The 21872-nt window shown below is 36.6% G+C and overlaps 1 protein-coding gene across 2 annotated transcripts in view; it reads left to right on the top strand.

The window, feature by feature from the left end:
* LOC149146221 (uncharacterized) overlaps nt 1–18773 on the top strand; it is a 43346-nt gene extending 24573 nt beyond the window's left edge. For both annotated transcript variants that reach the window (XM_089449532.1, XM_089449531.1), the window contains exons 4-5: nt 17949–18197; nt 18335–18773. In XM_089449532.1, the coding sequence (XP_089305658.1) occupies nt 17949–18197; nt 18335–18535 (450 nt within the window). In that variant the 3' untranslated portion in view covers nt 18536–18773. The remainder of the gene's footprint in view (nt 1–17948; nt 18198–18334) is intronic.
* The last annotated feature ends 3099 nt before the right edge of the window (nt 18774–21872 follow it).

The raw sequence follows: 21872 nt of genomic DNA, 5'->3' as shown, positions 1-21872 counted from the left end.
TTCGGTCTTCATAAATGTAATTTTGATCTTTGTACTTGTAAAAGAAAAGAATTATTATTTTTTTTATTTATAAAAAATGGGTTTCTTGCCCAGCTGATAGGTCAAGCACATGTTTAAGTGCTTCTAGGAAAGTCAAAGAGTCAATGTAATTGTTGAAGACCCATGTGGGAATGTTACACTATGTAAACATATGTATTAGAGTCAAAGAAATATGTTAAGGGTGATCCTCCAAAGCAAAGACAAGTCTCCTTTTCAAAGTCGGCTCAAAAATGGATTTTTGCTACACTTAAGGACATGTCGGCCTCACTAGCTCAAATCGGCCCAAAAAGGAGGGACAATCTCCTATATATAGGGCAGTTCAACCTCACAAAAGGATCACTACTCATCTCTGAAATCAGTGAAGAAGAAAGGTTGAAAAAGAAGTGTGAAAAAGGAGCATTGAAGTGATTCTAGGGCAGCGAAGAAGGAAGAAAAACCGAGTTTGGGAGGGTTGTTTTGGGGCTAATCTCTGCAACAGTCATAACAGAACCCTCAGTGCAACATCATAAGAAAAGGTGTTTTGGGTGAAAAGAGGCTCCAAATAGGCCTCCATTTCAAGCGAAGTAAGTCTCACCTAAAGCGAAGGAAAGAAGCAAGAAAAAGGGCCAAGTACAAGTCTATATTAGCCACACGTGCGAAGAAATCAGACCTGCAGTAGGGTAAAGAGGATCAACCTCTCAACTCGGAAATATCTCTCAAGGAAGGTCTCATTCTCTAGCCTAAGTATCAAGGAAAGGGAAGATTGCCAAGCGAAGTAGAGAAGGAAAGGAAGACTCCAAAGAAGAGGTCTCTAAGGAGACCTAGGGTTTTTGCAAGTTGCCGGAAAAAGAGCTATCAGTTGTCAGAAGAAGTGTGAAGGAAGAGATCAAGGTGCAAAGCAGAAGAAGGCATTGATTGAAGGACAAAAGGAAGAGAGATTGTGTCTTGTGCTTGGAGGATCTACTGGTCAAGGGTCTAGGGTTTGGCATTTGTCAATTGAAGCTTCAATAAGAGAAATTTGTAGAAGGGTTTTCCTCTCTAGGAGAGAGAGGTTTTGCCCTGGCTGAGAGCCAACATCTTGTGTTCTTGTCTCTTTTGTTTTTGGTAACTATTTGATGAAGAAAGAGATCACACACTAATAATAATAATAAGAGAATATTGTGTTAATAAGAAAAAGTAAAAAGTGCTTCACAAATAGTTTTAATTGTCAGAGGAATCTCATTATAACCTAGATGCCCTAGGTTCTTCAACATGGTATCAGAGCTAAGGTGACACATCAAGGATGGGCATCTCAAGAACACATAGAAGAGTGAAGCATTAGATCTACAAGCAAGGATTCCAGATCTATCAAAGACAAGGAGGATTACCATCTCCTCTCCTAGATCCATCAATCTAAAGGCTTCTACAAGAAGGTACATTCAAGAAGAGTCTCCATCAAAGATCCTTCATCTTCAAAGAAGAGGCACTCAAGATCAAGGCCCATCAGTGAAGATCTTCAGATCTACACATTGAGAAGTTTTCATCAACAAGCAAATCTCTCTCAAGGCACCTTGAAGGAAGCATCTTGAAGAACTCCAAGATCCAAGACGCTAAAACTTCATTCATCAAGGAAGCAACAAGATCTCCTGATCACTAATACTCTCAAGTAAGTATTTGTATGTCCTCTTATGAAAGTATCAAAATGTCTTTTTGCAAGGAAAGCAACAAATTAGTTGGGATTGCTAATTTCCTTGCTTGGAAAAAGAGGACTGATCTACTTCTCAAAGAAAATTAACTTTTGGACTACATCAAAGGGAGTGTCATTGTTCCTGTAAAGGAACAAACTCAAGCCCTAGCAAAGTATAATAAGGATGAAACAAGGGCTCAAAGGATTTTGATAGAATCCATCAAGGACCCTCTCATTCCTTATGTTTCCAAACTTGAAACATCTAAAGAAATTTATGATAAGCTGGTGGAGCTATTCTCAGTTAGTACAACTAGAGAAGTGATATCGTTGCGTAATGAACTATATAAAATGAAGATATCCAAGGAAGAAGGAATAACTCCCTACTTCATGAAGGTCTCTGAGATGAGAGACCAGCTGCAAGAACTAGGAGAAGTTATGTCAGACAGAGAGATGACAACTGTGGTGCTCAATGCATTACCTGAGGAATGGGGCAACTTCACATCAAGTATATATGCCAAGAAGGAAGCTACCCCATTGAATGAACTTTGGTCTCTATGCAAAATTGAGGAGACTAGACTCAAAGCCAAGGATGATGTAGGATCAAAGGAGCAAGCATTTGCGGCTATGGCCAAGAGAAAAGGGAAATTTGGCAAGTTTGGCTCATAGAGAAAGGGTAACAGAGATATGTCCAAAGTCCAATGCTTTGGTTGTCAAGACTATGGGCACTATAAGAGGGATTGTCCTAAGTTCAAGAAGGACAACAATAAAAGGAAACGAGAAGAAGCTCACACTACCTAAGAAGTGAAAGAAGAAGAGAAGCAGAAGAAGGAAGAATCAAGACCCTTCGGATCTCTACTATGACTAAGATCAACTTCTTCACATAAGTCTTCTTTAAAAGTTTTGGGTATCATAGGAACATGTAGTAGTAGGATAGAATGCATGATTTATGAGAATGGCATCTTCAGGAATATAGGAGCATTATGTAGAGATAGCTCAGATAAAGATATTCATATAGGAAGGATGTAACCATTGAATGACCTCATCAATGCATAAAGGAATGATCATGACCAGGAAGAATCATCTTAGAAAGCCACTATCATCAACAGGAAGGAGCATTTGTAAAATGAGGACTAACAAGGATCCTCTAGTGGAATCTTCAATAGAGGGTTCATGACTTTCAGGAAAAGTAGATGTCTCGATAGGAATTCCACTTATGGGGATTCAAGAAAGGATGATATGTAGGCAAGGAAAGATGTAGCAAAGCAAAGGAGATTGAGGTAATCTCAATCAAGGAAGCTATCAAAGGAAGCTGAGATGATCAAGGAAAGAACTAAGATGAGGTATGTATGCATCTATGTTTTTCAGTTAAAGTCATGTCATCATTTGTATCAATGAGCATGGGGATTTGCTCTGGTAGCATGGTCAAGAATAGGGTAGATCTCTTTCATTGAAGAAAATGCACGAAGGCATGGTTCTCACACCGAGAAAGGTCAACATGAGAAATATCCTCATATGAGGTATGTAGTGATTGACAATAGAACTTATAAAGAAGCATATGAGAAAAGAGATCAGGGATAAAAGGACACCATGGACACCAAGAATCAACATTCGACAAATTTGTTAATACGTCTCCCGGAAGAAGGCATGAGAACTCTTACAAAGGAAGAAAAAGATCAAAGGACCCTTGACACTTGGAAAAGGCCTTGGAGATATGAACATGCAAGATGCCGATGATTCAAACCAATAAGATGCCATGATGGAGAGCCATCTCGTAAGGTACTATTTGATTTAATGTTGTGTTCTGATTTCTTGAATAATGTCTAGAAGGGGTCATGCAGGGCTACAAGGACAAGAGTTGTAAGTGTAAGTACAACTAGCATTGATGAGGAGGATGGAAATTCTGAAAAGAAGCATGATGAGAAAAAAGTAGCTATATTAAGAAGGTTCTAGATATGTACCAAGAATGCCACTTTCCATGAAGAAAGAAATGACATGACAAACCAAGAAGGAAAGTGATTGATGGCTGATGCCCTACAAGGAAGAAACTCAGATGAATTTCATGACATCAAGGAAAGAAATTGATCAGGCAACTGAAGGACCCACAAGAAGAGGTTGCGGATGAAAAGGAGAGTCCCTAGTTGAAGAGAGAGCTTGGGCAAGTTCCTGGTCAGAGGAAACTTGGGTACATTCCTTTACATGAATGGGCATATTTTCCCATATTCTTGTCTTCACTTGGGAAGAAAGAATGGAGGATTGGGTAATCATCTGGCATTTGATGCTCTTTGAGGATGTGTAGGACATCCAAGATAAGAGCAGCAATGTTGATTTGGGGTAGCATCAAATGTGCTCTAGGCCTCAAAATTTGCAGGCAGGCTTAGACACACGCATTCTCCAATACCCATAAATCGTTTTGGGAAATTCCACTCGGAGACAATTTTATTAAAATAATTAATTATTTTTAATGAGACCCTAAGTCTAAACTTAGGAAATTAAAATAATTAATGGGTATTAATCTAAATTGTTGGTGAAACTTCTAGAAGAAGGTGAAGATCAAGTCAATATGATCCTAGCCATTGATTAGAATCTAATCTGGATCGTTGATTGACCGATGAGAGGATTATAAGCGGAGGCTTGATGGGCACTTGGAGAACACACCAGGGGAAGATACTCAATTACCTGAGTAAGATTGATTTTCTCACTGATCAAAGTTTGGCAAGAGAAAATCGAATCAGAGGGAGAGTTGCAGGTGAGAAAGGAAGAGAGGACATCAGCATCTTCAGAGAGTGAAAAGCAACAAGACGCAAAGCAGAAACAGGGTGACGAGAAAGTGGCAGCGCAGAGGCAGATTGACGCAGAGCCTGTGTGGGCAGCGAGATGTTGGGCCAGTGTGAGAAGTTTGACGCAGAGGGATGCAAAAGGATTCCGAGGAAGAGGAGTACTTCACCTGGATCATAAATTTGTCAGGAAGCGTCTGTAAAATTTCTCACTCCTGTTTTGCTGGTTGTAATTTGTACATGAGAATTCGCTGAAAAATACTAAAACCCTCATCCGCTGCATCAGTTTTCCCACATTGGGTTTTTCTGGGGACAATTGTCCAAAAATAACTGTCATTATGATTGTATTTGTGCCAATATTTTTCCTTACATTTACTTTCTGCAATATTTTAATTGTGAAGGCTGCAGTAGAATATATTTCGATATTTGTTGTAAGAACACTGTGAATAACTTGTTTCTGAGATAATAAGTAGAAGCAATAATATTCATCACTTCAGTGAGAATTCTATTTAGAAATTTTCACAGGCAAGAGGACCGATATTCTTTGAGGGTCGGGAACCCAAGATAAGAATAGTCCTAGAAGGTCATACTCAGTGAACACCCGGGTGGGTATGTACCTTGAGAGACAATGAATAAGGTGTCTATAGTCATTGGTCTTGCCAACATTGTGCTCTAATCTAATGAGAGATAGAGCTGTCAGTCAAGGCCTTGCCGTGGAAACAATGTTGGCTACTATGATGCTATAACAGATGGAGTGCCAATCCGATTTCTCTTATGTGAATTCTTCAGATTGAAAATGACCAAACACCTTGTAAAATAGTTTATGAATACCTCCCTAGTTAAGAGGGAGCTTTGAAGAAAGTGTAACTAGGTTCGGTCATCATAAATGTAATTTTGATCTTTGTACTTGTAAAAGAAAAGAATTATTATTTTTGTCATTTATAAAAATGGGTTTCTTGCCCATTTGATAGGTCAAACACATGTTTAAGTGCTTCTAAGAAAGTCAAAGAGTCAATGCAATTGTTGAAGATCCATGTGGGCATGTTACACTATGTAAACATATGTATTAGAGTCAAAGAAATATGTTAAGGGTGGTCCTCCAAAGCAAAGACAAGTCTCCTCTTCAATGTCGGCTCAAAAATGGATTTTTGGTACACTTAAGGACATGTTGGCCTCACTAGCTCAAGTCGGCCCAAATAGGAGGGACAGTCTCCTATATATAGGGCAGTTCGACCTCACAAAAGGATCACTACTCATCTCTGAAATCAGCGAAGAAGAAAGGTTGAAAAAGAAGTGCGAAAAAGGAGCATTGAAGTGATTCTAGGGCCATGAAGAAGAAGGAAGAGACATCGAGTTTGGGAGGGCTGTTTTGGGGCTAATCTCTGCCACACGTGCGAAGGAAGAAGGGTCATTCTGTTGTCATAACAAAACCCTAAGTGCAACATCATAAGAAGAGGCGTTTTGGGTGAAAACGAGGCTCCAAATAGGCCTCCATCTCAAGCAAAGTAAGTCTCACCTAAAGCGAAGGAAAGAAGCAAGAAAAAGGGCCAAGTACAAGTCTATATCAGCCACACGTGCAAAGGAAGAAGGGTCATTCTGCTGTCATAACAGAACCCTAAGTGCAACATCATAAGAAGAGGCGTTTTGGGTGAAAATGAGGCTCCAAATAGGCCTCCATCTCAAGCAAAGTAAGTCTCACCTAAAGCGAAGGAAAGAAGCAAGAAAAAGGGCCAAGTACAAGTCTATATCAGCCACACGTGCGAAGGAAGAAGGGTCATTCTGCTGTCATAACAGAACCCTAAGTGTAGCATCATAAGAAGAGGTGTTTTGGGTGAAAATGAAGCTCCAAATAGGCCTCCATCTCAAGCGAAGTAAGTCTCACCTAAAGCGAAGGAAAGAAGCAAGAAAAAGGGCCAAGTACAAGTTTATATCAGCCACACGTGCAAAGAAATCAGACCTGCAGTAGGGTAAAGAGGATCAGCCTCTCAACTCGGAATTATCTCTCAAGGAAGGTCTCATTCTCTAGCCTAAGTATCAAGGAAAGGGAAGATTGCCAAGCGAAGTAGAGAAGGAAAGGAAGACTCCAAAGAAGAGGTCTCTAAGGAGACCTAGGGTTTCTGCAAGTTGTCGGAAAAAGAGCTATCAGTTGCCGGAAGAAGTGCGAAGGAAGAGATCAAGGTGCAAAGCAGAAAAAGGCATCAATTGAAGGCCAAAAGGAAGAGAGATTGCGTCTTGTGCTTGGAGGATCCACTGGTCAAGGGTCTAGGGTTTGACATTTGTCAATTAAAGCTTCAATAAGAGAATTTTGCAGAAGGGTTTTCCTCTCTAGGAGAGAGAGGTTTTGCCTTGGCTGAGAGCCAACATCTTGTGTTCTTGTCTCTTTTGTTTTTGGTAACTGTTTGATGAATAAAGAGATCGCACACTAATAATAATAAGAGAAGATTGTGTTAATAAGAAAAAGTAAGAAGTTCTTCACAATTAGTTATCATTGTCAGAGGAATCTCATTATAACCTAGACGCTCTAGATTTTTCAACATATTCCTCATTAACAAGTTCAACATATTCCTCATTAACAAGTTCTACCATGGCAGCATCAAAATTGCAAGCTTCTTTAAACAATATCCATTCATAGCTTAAGCTAGAAAAGGTGTCTTCCCTAACTAAAAATACCAGAATAAAAGGATTAGAAGATTTGGTAATAAAATTAGGGTTAAATCCTAATGATGTTAATGCTACTGAAGAAATCATCAAAAACAGGAATGCAAACATTCAAGCACTAAGAAAGCAGCTAAAATTACCAACAATAGAGCATCCCGAAAATCAGGAAGTGGGGCAATTAGAAAAGGAAACAGAAAATATGCTGAGGATGATTGTTGAACAGAATATTCAAATGCATAAAATGGAGGCAGATTTAGAAAATCTCTTAAAAGAGAAGGAACAACAAATCAGTGCAGGAACTTTTGTAGTGCAAATAGAATAAACCAATGAAGAAGCCACTGAAAACTTATCAAAGGCTATGGGAGACCTGTCCTTGAGAAATGTTGAAATAGAGAAATTGAAGGCATCAATGTAGAGGATGGAAGAAAGTAAACTTAAGGCAGATAATGCATATATCTCAGAGGTGCAGAAGAATTTCAAAATAACTAAATAGCTTGAAAAGTACATGGATGAATCAATCAATGCACAAACATTATCTGAAGCAAAAGAGAAAATCTGGATAGACATAATTCAACCGTTTCAGAATTGTGGACATCCATTGAAATAATTTTTGAACAGGAGCAATTGGTACAGAAAGCAAAAGCAGCCATAACAAAAATCAAAAAAGAATTGGACCATAAACCAGGAGAAGCATAAAGGATTATCAAAGTGCTGAACTCAAAAACCAAAGATGAGCTTGAAGATATGGGAATTGAAGACAGTACAGACACAGTCCCAGAGGTCAGAAAGATATTGATATTGACAAAGAGAAACTTAATGTTGCAGATGGAAAATAAGTGTCAGAACTTGGAGGCTCAAATTAAAAAGTTGCACAGAAAATTTTCTATCCTCTAGCAAAAAGGGCTTTCATCCTTAAGGGATTCTCATGGCCAATTGATTCCACTAGAAAATTACCAGTATAAACTACATGACATAGCAACAGATAAGTCAAAATTTTCTAAGTGATCATAAGTGGTAAAGCTTTTCTGAAAGGTTTAGAGAATGATTTGTTTTTCTTGCATGAGGTTCATCATCTATTTATTACCAAGCCAACTTTTGAGAAGTATACCGAAGTGGATGAAGCCTACAGGAAAGTAATTAAATTTTCATGTCCAACTGATGAAAAACTGGATAAGTTCCTCGAACTTCTTGAGTGAATTGAATGCAAAGTTTCAGGTAGCAGCATAGAAAAAGCAAGAACAAAATGCGTTTTTTCAGCTGTCAGTACAACAAAGACAGGAGCACAAAGAGCATATACAAATTTCAAGGTAGTAGTTGCAAACATCCTCGAATAGTGTGTTGTTTCTCCAGAATCAGTTTTAGATTTCTATTTTTGAATTGTATTAATTAGATATATCCAAATTATTTTGGATAAAACTTTATTTTTGTAAAGGATTGTATCAAATTAGATATTTTTGAATTACACTCTATATATACATTGTAATTCGAAGTAAGAGGGGTTGAACCTTTGTGATAGCCAAGAAACATCATTGTACTTCTCTAGAAGTTTTTGAAGATAATCAAAGGATTCTGACTTTAGTTTTAACAACAATTGTGTTCATGTGAGTTTTTCTGATATATTCATTTATGTTTTTTATCATATGTTCAAGGTAAGGGTAAGGCTAAGTTAAATATTAACTTCATTGATAGACCACTACAAAGTTATCATCATCACTAAGACTAGCTAATTGAACAGGTTGTTTAAATTAGTACCTTTACATCATTTAATTGTTGCCTTATGTCATCTCTTGAATGTATATGTGTTTGGTTGTAGAAATTTCTCTACATGCATCTACTTTATCTGATTAATTAAGTATTCAGGATGAATGTTTAATTATCATATATCTTCTCCTTTCCTCTATCAAAATCAATTGAAGGATTATATGTTGTTAGGAGTGAAAATCAGCACTTTGAAAATCTCATAATTTTTTGGATTGTACAAGCGTTAATGGTTTGATTCATTGGTCATCCAATTAAATGAAATCCCTCACTTAGATGCTTTGGCACAGTTCTTGAGCTTATAAATGTTTTCAAAGATATAACAGTTACTATTAGATTAGGGTTAGAGAAGTGGATGAATGGAAGACAACCTTTAAAACCAATGATGGGTTTGTGCGAATGGTTGGCCATGCCATTTGGGTTGTCAAATGCACCCAATACTTTTATGAGATTGATGAACAAGGTGTTAAAAGAGATCATAGAGAAGTTTGTAATTGCATATTTAGATGATATCTTGATCTACAACCAATCGAAAAAAGAGCACTTGAGGCATTTGAGTTATGTGTTAGAGAAGCTATAGTAAGAGAAATTGCTTATCAATTTGAAGAAATGTTCATTCCTGAAGACAAAGCTTGTGTATTTGGGCTTTGTCATATCCAAGGATGGTTTAAATATGGATCTTGAGAAGGTAAGAGCTATTCTTGATTGGCACTCTCCCAAAAGGAATTTTGAAGTTAGAAGTTTTTATAGGTAGTTCATCAGTAATTTTAGTAGAACAAGTGCTCCAATTGTGGAGGTCATAAAGAAAGACAAACAACCATTCCAGTGAATTGCTGAAGTAGAGGAAGGCTCTCAGTTGTTGAAGAAGAAGATCACAGAACAACCTGTGTTGATTTTGCTAGATTTCAGCAAACCTTTCCTAGTGTGATGCCAGTGGAGAAGCGATTGGCATTGTATTAAGTCAAGAGGACAAACCCATAACATATTTCAGCGAGAAGTTGAATGAGTCAAGGAGGAAGTATACTTCTTATGACAAGGCGTTTTATGCAGTGGTACACGATTTAAAGAAATGGAGGTATTATTTAATGTCTAAAGAGTTTGTTTTATATATACATGTTGTTCCTCTGAGATGATAATGGTCAATTGATCATGCCAGAGCATCTAAGATATTTGTTTTAGGGGTTTTGGTTTTGGTTTTTATGGAGGACCAATACATAGAACAAACTGTAAGAATGATGTATTAACTCTTTTAGATTGTACTAATAGATAATCAAAGGGCTGCTATTTGACTTCACACAGTGATTTGAATTTATAAGGTGTTTAGAAAGAATAGTAAGGAGGTATGATTAATTTAGATTTCAGACAGAAAGATAAATTATCATAAGTGAGAAAACCTTTGTCCAATGTTCAAAAGTTAAACAAACTATGCTTAAGATTACATAAGATGCTGACAATTTTATGATTTAGAGGGAGCTTTTTAGACAAACAGTCCAATATCTCAGTCTCTTTATGATAATAACTTCAGAAAGGAATTTTAAGAATAACTGTAACACATTTATTCTCACTTGATATCTCTGTAAAACCTAAACATATGTAGAATAAACATAATGAATGAAACACATGAAAAACTTACAGAAGAAAATGAAACTGTATGAGACCAAATTTAGAATCCTTTGCTTTATTATCAGTGATCTAGAAACAGCTTGTACATCAATGCTTTTACAAAATTGCTTATGAAAGGTACCACCTTTAATAACTCATAGAAGAGAGTTATTTATACAAGTTCTAAACAAAATATCCTAAACTGATTACAAGATAGCTTGAAAGAAGATAGGAAAAGAAAAACTGTTGCATGATGTGTCCCTATTAGATAGGAAGTTGTTGATGACTGTTCCTTCAAAATTTGTTGTTGTTGTCTTCTTGCTGGAATGAAAAGTTAATCAATTGTTTCACACAATTGATCCCACCTTTTCTCACTAGGTATCTCGAGATTTACCATCCTTCTAAGTATCTCATCAACTTCGGTATATCTCTCAAAATTGGGTTTGGTGAGAAAAAGATGACCAATTTCATATTTAATGGAGAGGTCTAAGCTTAAAGCTTCCATAAACTCCTTGCCAGTAATCTGCCTTTTTATCCCTGCAAATTGACTGTTGTCTGCTGCAATGGTATAAAGCCTTTCACAGTAATCCTCCAATTTTACTAGCTGATCATTTGATGATACTATCTCTGGTAAACCTTTCTTATGTAATATACTGAATTTAGAGTGAAACCTCCTGACTGTAGTGTTCAAAGCATCACACTTTGTTTTTAGCTGAGTTAAGAGATTCTTCTTCACTAGGACTTTCTTAATTTCCAAAATAGTAGTTGTCCTATCTGGAATGTTCATCTCTTGTAACTGCTGCCTAGTCTTAGAATTCAGTACCTTGATCATTCTTGATGCTTCTTTGGGTTTTGTGCCCAATGCTGCCTTCTGGGTCTCTATCTTTGCTCTGCATTTAACAATTAGTTCTTGCTGCTAAAAAATGATTTGTATGGATGGCCATACTTCTGTGATAGAGTGGCTAATATCTAACCAGATATCTTCTTTGGCTTGGGCCAAAGTGTCTGCCATTAGAGTCTTGCTTTCTAATTGTTTAACCTTGAGCTCTAACCTATGTGACTTCTGCATTTCTTCTACATACAAGGTATCATTTTTTACCTTTTGTGACTCCAGGGCTTGGAACTTTTGGAGTAATTTCTCATTTTGTTGTTTCTGTGCTTGTAGCTCCTGTGATAACCTTGTTGTTTCACTTGTTGCTGAAGACGAAGCAATGTCAGTAGGAGATGAACTTAAATCTGCACCTGTCATTGGAATTGTTGTCACTGAGGTCACAACAAGCTGTGCTGTCTCTTTTTCCTTGAGCAGTTGTTCTATCTGCTCCTCCATTTTCTTGATCTGTATGTTTTGCTCAATAATGAGCTTTAACATCTCCTCGTGTTGTTCATTTTCTGCCATTTCTTTAGTCTGTGGATCCTCAGTTGAAGGCAACTTCAACTGTTTCTTCAAGGCTGTAATCTCAACATTCTTCTTTTGCAGTATTTCTTCAATTGCTTTACAGTCCTGGGGATCATATCCAATCTTGATAATGATATCTTCTAAAGATTTTAATTTGTTATCCTTAGACAAGGATGACAACTTTTCAATCTTAAGCTATGACTGTACATTGGCGCAGTTGTGGTCATTGTTGAAAATAGCATCTCACCTGATTGCCTATGCAAATCCATTTGATCAATGGGATGTATCTGGTTTACATCAAATGAGAAGATGGTCTTCTTGTAGTCTGCTGTGGATTTAGGAAATGGAATCTGAGCCTGCAAAAATGCCATTTGCATCCTTCCTCTTTCACTGTCGAAGGCAGAGAGAAGTCTATGTTGAGAAGTGGATGTCTGTTTCCAAAACTGACTGTAAACTTGAGATTTAAGACTTTCATTCTTTTGCTTGATTTCCAAAAATGTTGAGAAGATATTAGTATCCCCTGCTGAGCTGGTCTCAGTTGATTGGATAATCTCCATAGGTTCAGTTGAAGAAGGAGTTGAAGAAGTAGAGGGAGGCTTGGGATCAGTGGTCCCTGCTGATGAAACATCTTCCAATTCTCCAAGATCAATTATCTCTGGTGGCTTGCTTCCTGATGACATTGACAACCCAATTTTCAACTTCTTTTGCAAGATATAGTACTCTTTACCTGGTTTTGTAGCTGACTAAGTTTCTTCTCTGCCTCTTTTATGCTGAGTGCTCTATGTAGCTGGAGTCTTTGTTTGAGGAGTTGATATAACCTGTTCATCAACTTCTGTGAGAGTACCTTCAGACCATTGCTCCTGGTTCATGAACTTCTCCAATTCTGGCCTGGGAGTATGGTTGTAAGGTGTTGCCTTCAACTGCACTCTGAGAGCTGAAATAATCCCAAAAGGATCATAAGACCAAGTGAAGCTTGGCTGGAGGTTCATGTTCTTTAGCAATTTGTCTGCTTCTGTACCTGCAGACCTAGTGTTACAGATGAAACTCCCTACTTTGGCTTTGAGTTTAAACTATGATTTCTTCTTGCCTGAGACAAAATGGACTTCATCCATATTTATCATTTTCCTGATGTATTCCAGTGAGAATATTCTCATTGGCACATACTTAGGCAGTTTGTATGGAGCCAACTCACTGCCATAGATCCTAATCTCAGTGTAATTCTGGTATAGGTACTAGTCACCAGTCTTGGTTTGCTCTGATAGGTGCAATGTCTTTTTAATTTCTTCTCCAATTCTGGGCTCTGCCTGGCTGTTGAGTAATTGGAGAACTGGATGTATGAAGGAATCAATGAACTGGGAGAATGTAAAATTTAATGATCCTGCTCTTACTAGCTTTGTCCAGTGAATCACTGATTGATTCACTCCCTGCTCATCTTGTCTGTTGAGTTGAATAGGCAATAGATCTCCATGTTGAAACAAAATTAGATGAATGATAACTGAACTGTACTTGAATACTCCTTGTGTGGTCAAATTCATAAACTGTTCATGTATATTATCAGCCAGAAAGTGGCTATAATTATACATGAAGGCATGTTGATATTCTTTGCTAAAGATAGAAAAGAATCCAAGGATGGATTCATCAACAACTTGGTCATTTTCATAACCTAGGAGGTATGATAACAGAGAGATAATGTGTCTAGTAGCTTCAGGGAACATGGACAATGAATATGGAGGATTTCTCTTAGGTAATTTAGCATCTTCTGGTAGGAAAAGTTCAAAGATAAGAGCTCTCTGTGGGAAGGTGAGTTTATTGTAGAGGTCCATGAGAGCTGCAGGTGAGAAATGGCTAAGGGAATCAAATGGAGGTATCATTAGCATCTGGTTTATGCTCTGAGCAGTGATGGTAATCAAGATTTTTCCATCCTGAGTCATTACTGTTCTTTGCACAAGGTCATACCTGGCTTGACACCAAGAGATTAGATCAGGGAATTGATGGGTCTTAGGAAAAGAAAACAATGGCAGAAGAGTCTCCCAGAAGCGAATGGAGTCCTCCTGATCAGTATATTTCAGTTTTAACCATGAATGTAATTCATAGAAATCAAATTCACATTCACAGTCATTGATCTTGAAAAGGGAGTCTACAAGTGGCATATGATCCAGATCAAGGGAGACTGTGGAGGGATTCCCTTCTTCGGCAGTCTTCTGTATCTTTGCTTTAGGAGCCATCACTACTGCAAGGGAAATTCAGAAGCTGTTTTTAACCTAAAATTGATAACAGTGGAGAAAATACACAGAGCGACAAAATGGTGCTTTTGGTTTATGGATGGAAGCGAAAAGTGGCAAAGATTGGAGCCATGGAGGATTTATAGGTTCAATTGGGCTCAATTAACTGTTTGGATCTAGCCGTAGGCATTCAATTTGTAGGGGAAATGCGAATTAATGCTTAACGACTGTTTAAACGGATAATCAAGCACAATAACGACTTTGGAGCGTATGGGCAATGGTATTATAACATGGCGGGCGGTGAATGGGTAAGTGAAAACAGATGGATGACGTGGAGGTTTGTTATTGGACGGAGGATAACGGATGCACAAGGCGCGAGAGAAGTCAATAGTCGGATGGAAGAAAACCAGAAGCGGATTTCGGGGGTGGGGGGGGTCACAATGGTTTGTGGTTTCGGGCCTTGGGGGTCCGAAACATTTTGGAGGCGCCACGTTGCAAAAAGCGGCAGCCATGAAAACTGCTTTTCGGACCCCCCCTTCGTGTTAATGGGAAACAACCAAGGAGGGGCTGAAAGGCTTCCTCCGCCGTTGATCCGGGCAGAGTGAAGGATCTTCGTTGAAAAGAGCGCGTTGGTTATCGGCGCCCGATGTGTTGTTTTGTTGTTTCTGCCAATACAACAAAAGTGTCATTTGTCACTTATTTTATAATGTCATCAAGCTTTATTACAACAATTAAATCGTAATTAAATAACTTAAGCATGATTAATCAAAAGAACATTTTTCAAAGGTGCATTTGAGCTAGCAACCTTAATTTATTTTCTAAAGCAATTTTTTTTTTTTTTTTTTATTGCTTATCTATCATTTTCATTTTGCCTTCATTTTTTAGAGCAACTACCCTATCATTTTATTTGATATGGACTTGCAATAATAATCACTTCTAACATTTTTATTTTCCATCTTGTTTTTGCTCCATATCCTAACTTATTATTCTTTTGTATGGCATTTTGATTTTTTTTTAATAACTAACTTATCAAAAACAAGGATGTTACAACAATACATATAATCATGCCTTACAGTACATTATGCGGCAACCTAAATTGAGTCAAAAGCATGTCAAGTGGATTGATATCTAGAATTTCACTTTTGTTTTGAAACATATTAGTGGCCAAGCTAATAGAATTGTTGATGCGGAATTCGACTATGCAAGAAAGTCAAGTCAAATCTAGATCGTGGGGTTTGACTTCATGAAGGAGTTATATGAGGAAGATGCAGATTTTAAGGAGGCCTATAAAGCTTGTAAGAACCCAACAATCCAAGATAGGAGTCCGTGGCTTGATTACATGCTTTAAGAAGGATTATTGTTCAAAAACAATCAACTTTGTGTTCCAAAGTGCTCGATGAGAAAGAATTTAATCAAAGAAAAAGATAGTGGAGGTCTTGGTGGACACTTTGGACATGATAAGACGTGCAACTGAAGCATTTTTATTATTGGCCAAGGATGAGGACTGATGTACAAAAGTTTGTGAGCAGTTGTAGAATTTGCCAGCATGCAAAAGGAAGGAGCCAGAATACAGGGTTGTATACACCATTACCAATCCCAGACATACCATGGGATTCGATAAGCATGGCTTTCGTGTCGGATTTGCCAAGGGTAATGATGCAATCTTTATTGTAGTGGACAGATTTTAAAAAAGGACCCATTTCATCCCTTGTTTTAAAACCAGTGATGTTACCCATGTTGCTAACTTGTTCTTTAGAGAAGTAGTGAGATTGCTTGTAGTGCCAAAGAGCATTGTGTCGGATTGAGATAGCAGATTATTGGGTCATTTTTGGAGGACTTTGTGGAAGAAGTTAGGAACTGAGTTCAGCTTTAGTTCAACCTATCACTCTCAGACTGATGGGTAGACTGAAGTAGTTAATAGGAGTTTGGGGAATATTTTGAGAAACTTGGTTGGATACCATCCCAAGTAGTGGGATCAGGTGCTTGCCTAGGCTGAATTTGCCTATAATGATTCTCCAAACAAAAGCATTGGTCAGAGTCCTTTTCAGATTATGTATGGGATGCATCCAAGAGGAGTACATGAACTCAAAAACTTTGGAAGAGCAAAGCAAAGAAGTGCAACAGGAGAAGACTTTGTTTCAGCTATGAAAGAGATCCATGAACAAGTGAAACATAAATTACAAGAAGACAGTCTCAAATATGAAACCAGAGTAGATCTCAAGAGGAGAGAACAAAGCTTTGAAGTGGAAGAATTAGTATTAACACCTTTGAGGAAAAAGAGATTTCCTCAAAACTAAATTTAAAGAAAATTGGTCCCGGTAGAGATCCTTAGGAAATTTTCAACCAATGCTTATGAGATAGAGTTGCCACTAGGGATTGGCATCTCTCCCATCTCCACTGTTGCAGACCTATACAAGTATCAGCTAGGAGGAGAGTTACAGACAACAAATGATAGTAGACATCAACCAATTCAATGGTAGAAGCAGTCAGAGAGGATTTTAGACAAGAGATTGATTAACAAGACCAAAGGCAAGGAATACTACGAGTATTTGGTCAAGTCGAAGGATCATCTAGTATTTGTTCCTTCTGCAATCGAGTCCAGGAGATGGTCTCGATTTTCTGTCAATAAGAATACGGCGATTGACAGAGGTCGGGCTAATGTGTCCCGGAGGATCTTCCTCGGAAGGTGAAAGGGAGAGCATATGCATGAACAGCCGGGATGACTGGACATCGGGCTGACTCGTGAGGTCGTCCAATAAGGAGGCCAGGATAACGTGGAGCGCGAGTGGGACCGCGAAGGTATCGCTGACTCCGCCCGAAGGTCAGTGCCGCGCGCTTTGGAAAGGAACCCGGGTCGACAACTGATGGGAGCAGAGGTCAACACTTCACAGGAAAATCCTGGAGTCTGTCTCCCGGACGTTTCCCTTTGAGCGCACTTTGGAATGGCAAGGGTGATATAAGCCCGGGATGATGCGTACAAGCTGACAAAATAAAGGGGTTGGGACCCAGGTTTTGAGGTGTGGCCATATTGCATAGAGAGGGAGGTAGTGTAAGCGCCGAGAGATGTAGAGCGGGGCCGCTTGCGACTATTAAAATAAAAGGTTTGAGCCTGCAGTTCTGTGAAATCGTAAGTCCCTCCTCCTTTTGACTTCTTGTATGTATATTGACTCCGGTGGCTATTAAACAAGGCTTGACTGCGGCGGTTCTTGGGGATTTGGCTATACTGCCTTTCCCTCGCTTCTATATACATATACATAGTTTCGGTTGCGGTGGTTCTGGACATAAAAGGGGCATTTTTGGGCCTAGCCCACCACATAAAATTAGAGGAAGTTAAGGCCTGCACCAATTAACTTATCGGCAAAGACTTGGCAAGTTTTACAGTTTTACTCAGACTCGCAAGTTCTCTCAAAGTATTTGAAACTAGGGAGAAACTCGTTGAATAGAAGAAACTTGGCAAATACTCGACCTTTTTCATTTGTGAAATTTGGTGCGTTTTTTGTGTTTTCATTTGCAGAGATATTCCATGCCCAAGTTGTACTTACTTTCTGGTATTGCTGAGTAATTCATTGAATTGAGTTGTCTGACTATGGTTGGGATTCATTGATGGGGAACTGAATTGCATCACTACAGAACTGAATGTGTCTTTTTAAAGTTAATTTCCATTTTTCTTGTGTTACACACTACGCAATACTTAGTGACCCCTGTTTCATTTTTGTGGAGGTATAACACCCAAAGCAGCCTAATTGGAGCATAGTCATTTTGATGATCCTCTTTTCTATGAAAATCAATGTTTGCAGCTTTCTTGTAGAGAAAATTTGTTTACCGGTGCTTATTGACTCTGTTCTTGTTTATAGACTGAAGAACCTGGCGAAACAAAGCCTCTTTTACAAGATGCGGAAGATGCAGACTTGAGAACTGATGAGAATGGTATGCATAGCGAGGAGGCGAACGAGATTCAGCCTGAGATTGCAAGCTTGCAATTTCAATTGAAAGCGGCAATTCAGGGGTTTATCAGAGCTACATGTCTCTCTGTTGCCTGCTCATTGGAACAAGCAGTGGATAATCACAGGACTACAATGTCAGATCATGAAGAGAATCTTGAGGTGCATACTGAGTTTCAAGTGAACTTGTCTTAAATGCTCCCCACTTTATTGGTTTGGTCTGCTTTCTCATTGTAGCTCATTTCAAAATACATGTTTAGAGAAGAATGATCAACAGTGCTAGGATTTCTGTGTTGCAGGACCTCGAAGCGAAAGAGCATGATCATGACCAGACTGCAAAGGAAATGGAATATACAGAGTTGTTGAAGAGGCAGTATTTTGCTGCCCTAATAGCAGCCAGAGAGAAACCACGTGAAGAAACATTGGCACTTGCAGCAGAGCTCAGAGAGCGGTTGAAATCAGTGTTGGCAATCCCTTCATTCTCAAGTTTTGGTCTGTGATTCAAATGCCCCTATGCATCACCGACTGGTTTTGTCTTCAGATCTCTTGGGTAACTATGACAAACTAATTTATCTGGCATACTAGCAAGGCTCAATACAAGATGAATGAAGGCAAAATAAAATCGAAAGACAATGTCGAGGCAGAAACTGGTATCAACATCAGTTTGACGTTCAATGGTGACTATTCTGAACATGCCAGTGCCCTTGCATTGATTAATTGGAAGGGCGGGCGACAAAATTCAGTACTGACCAAAGAACCAGCAGAGAGGTGATCAAAGAAGGATATCACGCTGTTGATCAGATGGTTACATATTAAGTTTGAATTTGAATGTGAAAGAAGTTGAATCAGTCAACGGTCGCTTTGATAAATGCATTTAGCGAGTTTTGTAGTGGACATGTCTTTTTCCTGCACATGAGAATAGCTTTTATTATTAAAAAGCATAAATTGTATTGCAGGGATTTTTGTTTGGTTGAACTATTTTTTTGTCGAACTAAGCTGAGGCTGAGCTGGAGCCAGGTTAGTATCCCAATGTTGAATGGAAAAGTAATCTGTGAATGTTGCTCAGAATGATCTGTCTCTGGGCTAATTCAATCTACTCTAAAAATTGTTCGTATTCTCAATTTTTTTTTCAGGAGTTTTGAACTTGTGATCCGAAAGACTAAACCCTGCCTAAACTAATTAGTCTATACTTCATAAATTGGGAAAAAAAATAAATTTATAAAAATGGAAAAAATCTGTTCCAATTCCACTTGATCCGAAAGACTAAACCCTGCCTAAACTAATTAGTCTATACTTCATAAATTGGGAAAAAAAATAAATTTATAAAAATGGAAAAAATCTGTTCCAATTCCACTTATATTTAAAAATATAATATGTAAAATATTTCAAAGTGATAAAATAAAATGTATAATTCCATAAATTAAAAAAATAAACATTGAAATATATATATATATATATATTTATACTTTTTTATTTAATGGTTTGGTGTTATATTAAATTTATATTATGTAAATATCAATTATAAATAAATTATATTATATAAATAGATTTCTTTATTTTGAATCAAGGTTTATAGAATTTTAATTTAGTTATTAATAATTATTAGGTGTAACAGGAATTTAATTTCTTTTAGTAATAGTAATAGATTAAAAGCTGAGATTTATTTCAAAGCAAGTTATGTTATTTTTATTCTTTTAACTAAATTAATTAATTAAAAAAATGTGTTGGGGAATTTTATTTTTTTCTTTGGAAAAAAAAATATGTCAAATGAACACAAGTACTTACATAATTGTAAAAAACATAATACAAGGATTATTTATTTATTTATTTATTATTATTATTTCAAGCCCATTAGGTTTTGAATTGATGGTGAATGGGTGTACGGTAAAGGCATTCCTCGCTCACTCATTCAAATTTTTTTTTTTTCAATATAATAAAGCATCTCACCCTCCAACCTAATACATTACAATGGTTGTGATTTTTTAAATTTAATATGAACATTTTAAATAATCACTTTATTCAACAAAGAAGATGACTACTCTATCACATTCATATTTTTTTTTTCTCTTTTTGTAATTAGGTTGAGCCTAGGTTAGGGCCAGCCTATCTATTTTTCTTCTTTCAAGCTCACTGGGCTTTGAATTGATGATGAATGAGTGCATGGTTAAGGCACTCCTTGACCATCTACTCATAAAAAAAATAATATTTTTGTTCTTTTCTTTTCTATACAGCTCTCTCCAACCCAAAACATTACAAGGGTTGTGATTTTTTAAGCTTAATATAAGCATTGCAAATACTCTCTTTATTCAATAAAAGAAATATTAGTCTATCACACACACATATATTTGTGACTAGGCTAAGCCTAGACCTTGGCCAATTTGTCTATTGGATGGAAAAATGATCTACCTCAATGAGATGCTATCACCAGAATTGTGCTAAGCTTGGTCGCGCTTAGACACCACTTAAGATAATTTAATTCTCTTACAAATAGTTTCCATCCTCAACTCTTCTCCATAATATTTAAGACTCACACTTAATAAAACTAAATCCAATTCAAATTAATTAATTTATACGTCATGAATCTATCATATTTACATTTAATTAATTGGCTGTAAAATCAATTATAAATAAAAATTATTAAAAGTAATTTTAATTATATATAATATTAATATTAATAAATTAATTTATAGCCAAGGAAAAAAAAATCTCAGTATCAAAGTTGTGCATTTGTTTGGTTTGAATTTGAAGTGCCAATCACATTATTAAATCTAAATATGTATGCTTTTTGCCATTTATGAAAGGTTTGAGATCCTTGAGGATCATTGTTGAGCTGTAGAAATTAGTATCACACTCAATTGGATCCCCTTACTTTCAATGGTTACAGATAACCTTTTTATAAGGTGAATGATTTGTAATTCGCAATTTAATGTTATATTATGTTGCTAAATTTGTGAGAGAGTGATATGATATTTTTTTAATTAATTAATATTATTTTTCAGAAAAAATTTGATGTTAATTATTTATATATAAAGTATTATTACGAATTGGTCTTTTTAATTTGGAAAAGATGAGTGAATGAAGGTGATATTAGAACAATATATCAAGGTTTTTGATGATTTTATTTCAAAGATGAAAATATTTTTGGAATTAATATTTGTGATATTTGTAATTTTGTTATGTTTTTTAATTTGTATATTAGTTTATTATTTTAAAACATAAGAGTAATTTTAGAATGTGTTTTCAAAAACTGATTTTTTTTTAAAATGATTATTTAATTGATAGATAATGGATATTTTTTTTAAAATGTGATTTACCAATAAAAGGCGTTTTTGAAAAATGAAAATGATCTTTTTAATAATAAATGACCTAAAATTATTCTTCAATTTATAAATAATCATTTAATAGGTTTGCTTCATCTTCTATTTATTATTGGTACTTTGTTTGAACACTTAATTTTTTCATAGATGTAATATTTATTGTCATTTGATATAGTTGTCATTTGCTATAACTTTTATTACTTATGTTTAGTTTGTGATTTGAGTGCCCATATCCCTTTTGATTTATTAATGACTTTGATATAGTATTAAAATTTTCACTAAAATTTCATTTCTAATGTGTTTCACCCCAATTAGATAGCATATTGAAGAGGAATGAGATAGACAATCAAAATTAGTATTCAAGTGAGAGAAAAATTGCATATTTAATATTTCTAATCAATAAAATTCTCATTTTAAAAGTATCATGGGTACTTGTTTTGGTAATGCACTCTCATGATCTTTGATTATTTGTAATGGTATTTAATGCACTATTCTTTTTGGCACATATATAATGGATGGC

The sequence above is a fragment of the Pinus tabuliformis genome, chromosome X, assembly GCF_031772625.1.
Source record: "Pinus tabuliformis cultivar Carrire ecotype Pingquan chromosome X, CPIR1, whole genome shotgun sequence".
NCBI classification, from domain to species: Eukaryota; Viridiplantae; Streptophyta; class Pinopsida; order Pinales; family Pinaceae; genus Pinus; species Pinus tabuliformis.
Note: the sequence above shows the minus strand (reverse complement) of the source record. Positions and strands in the feature narration are given on the sequence as shown.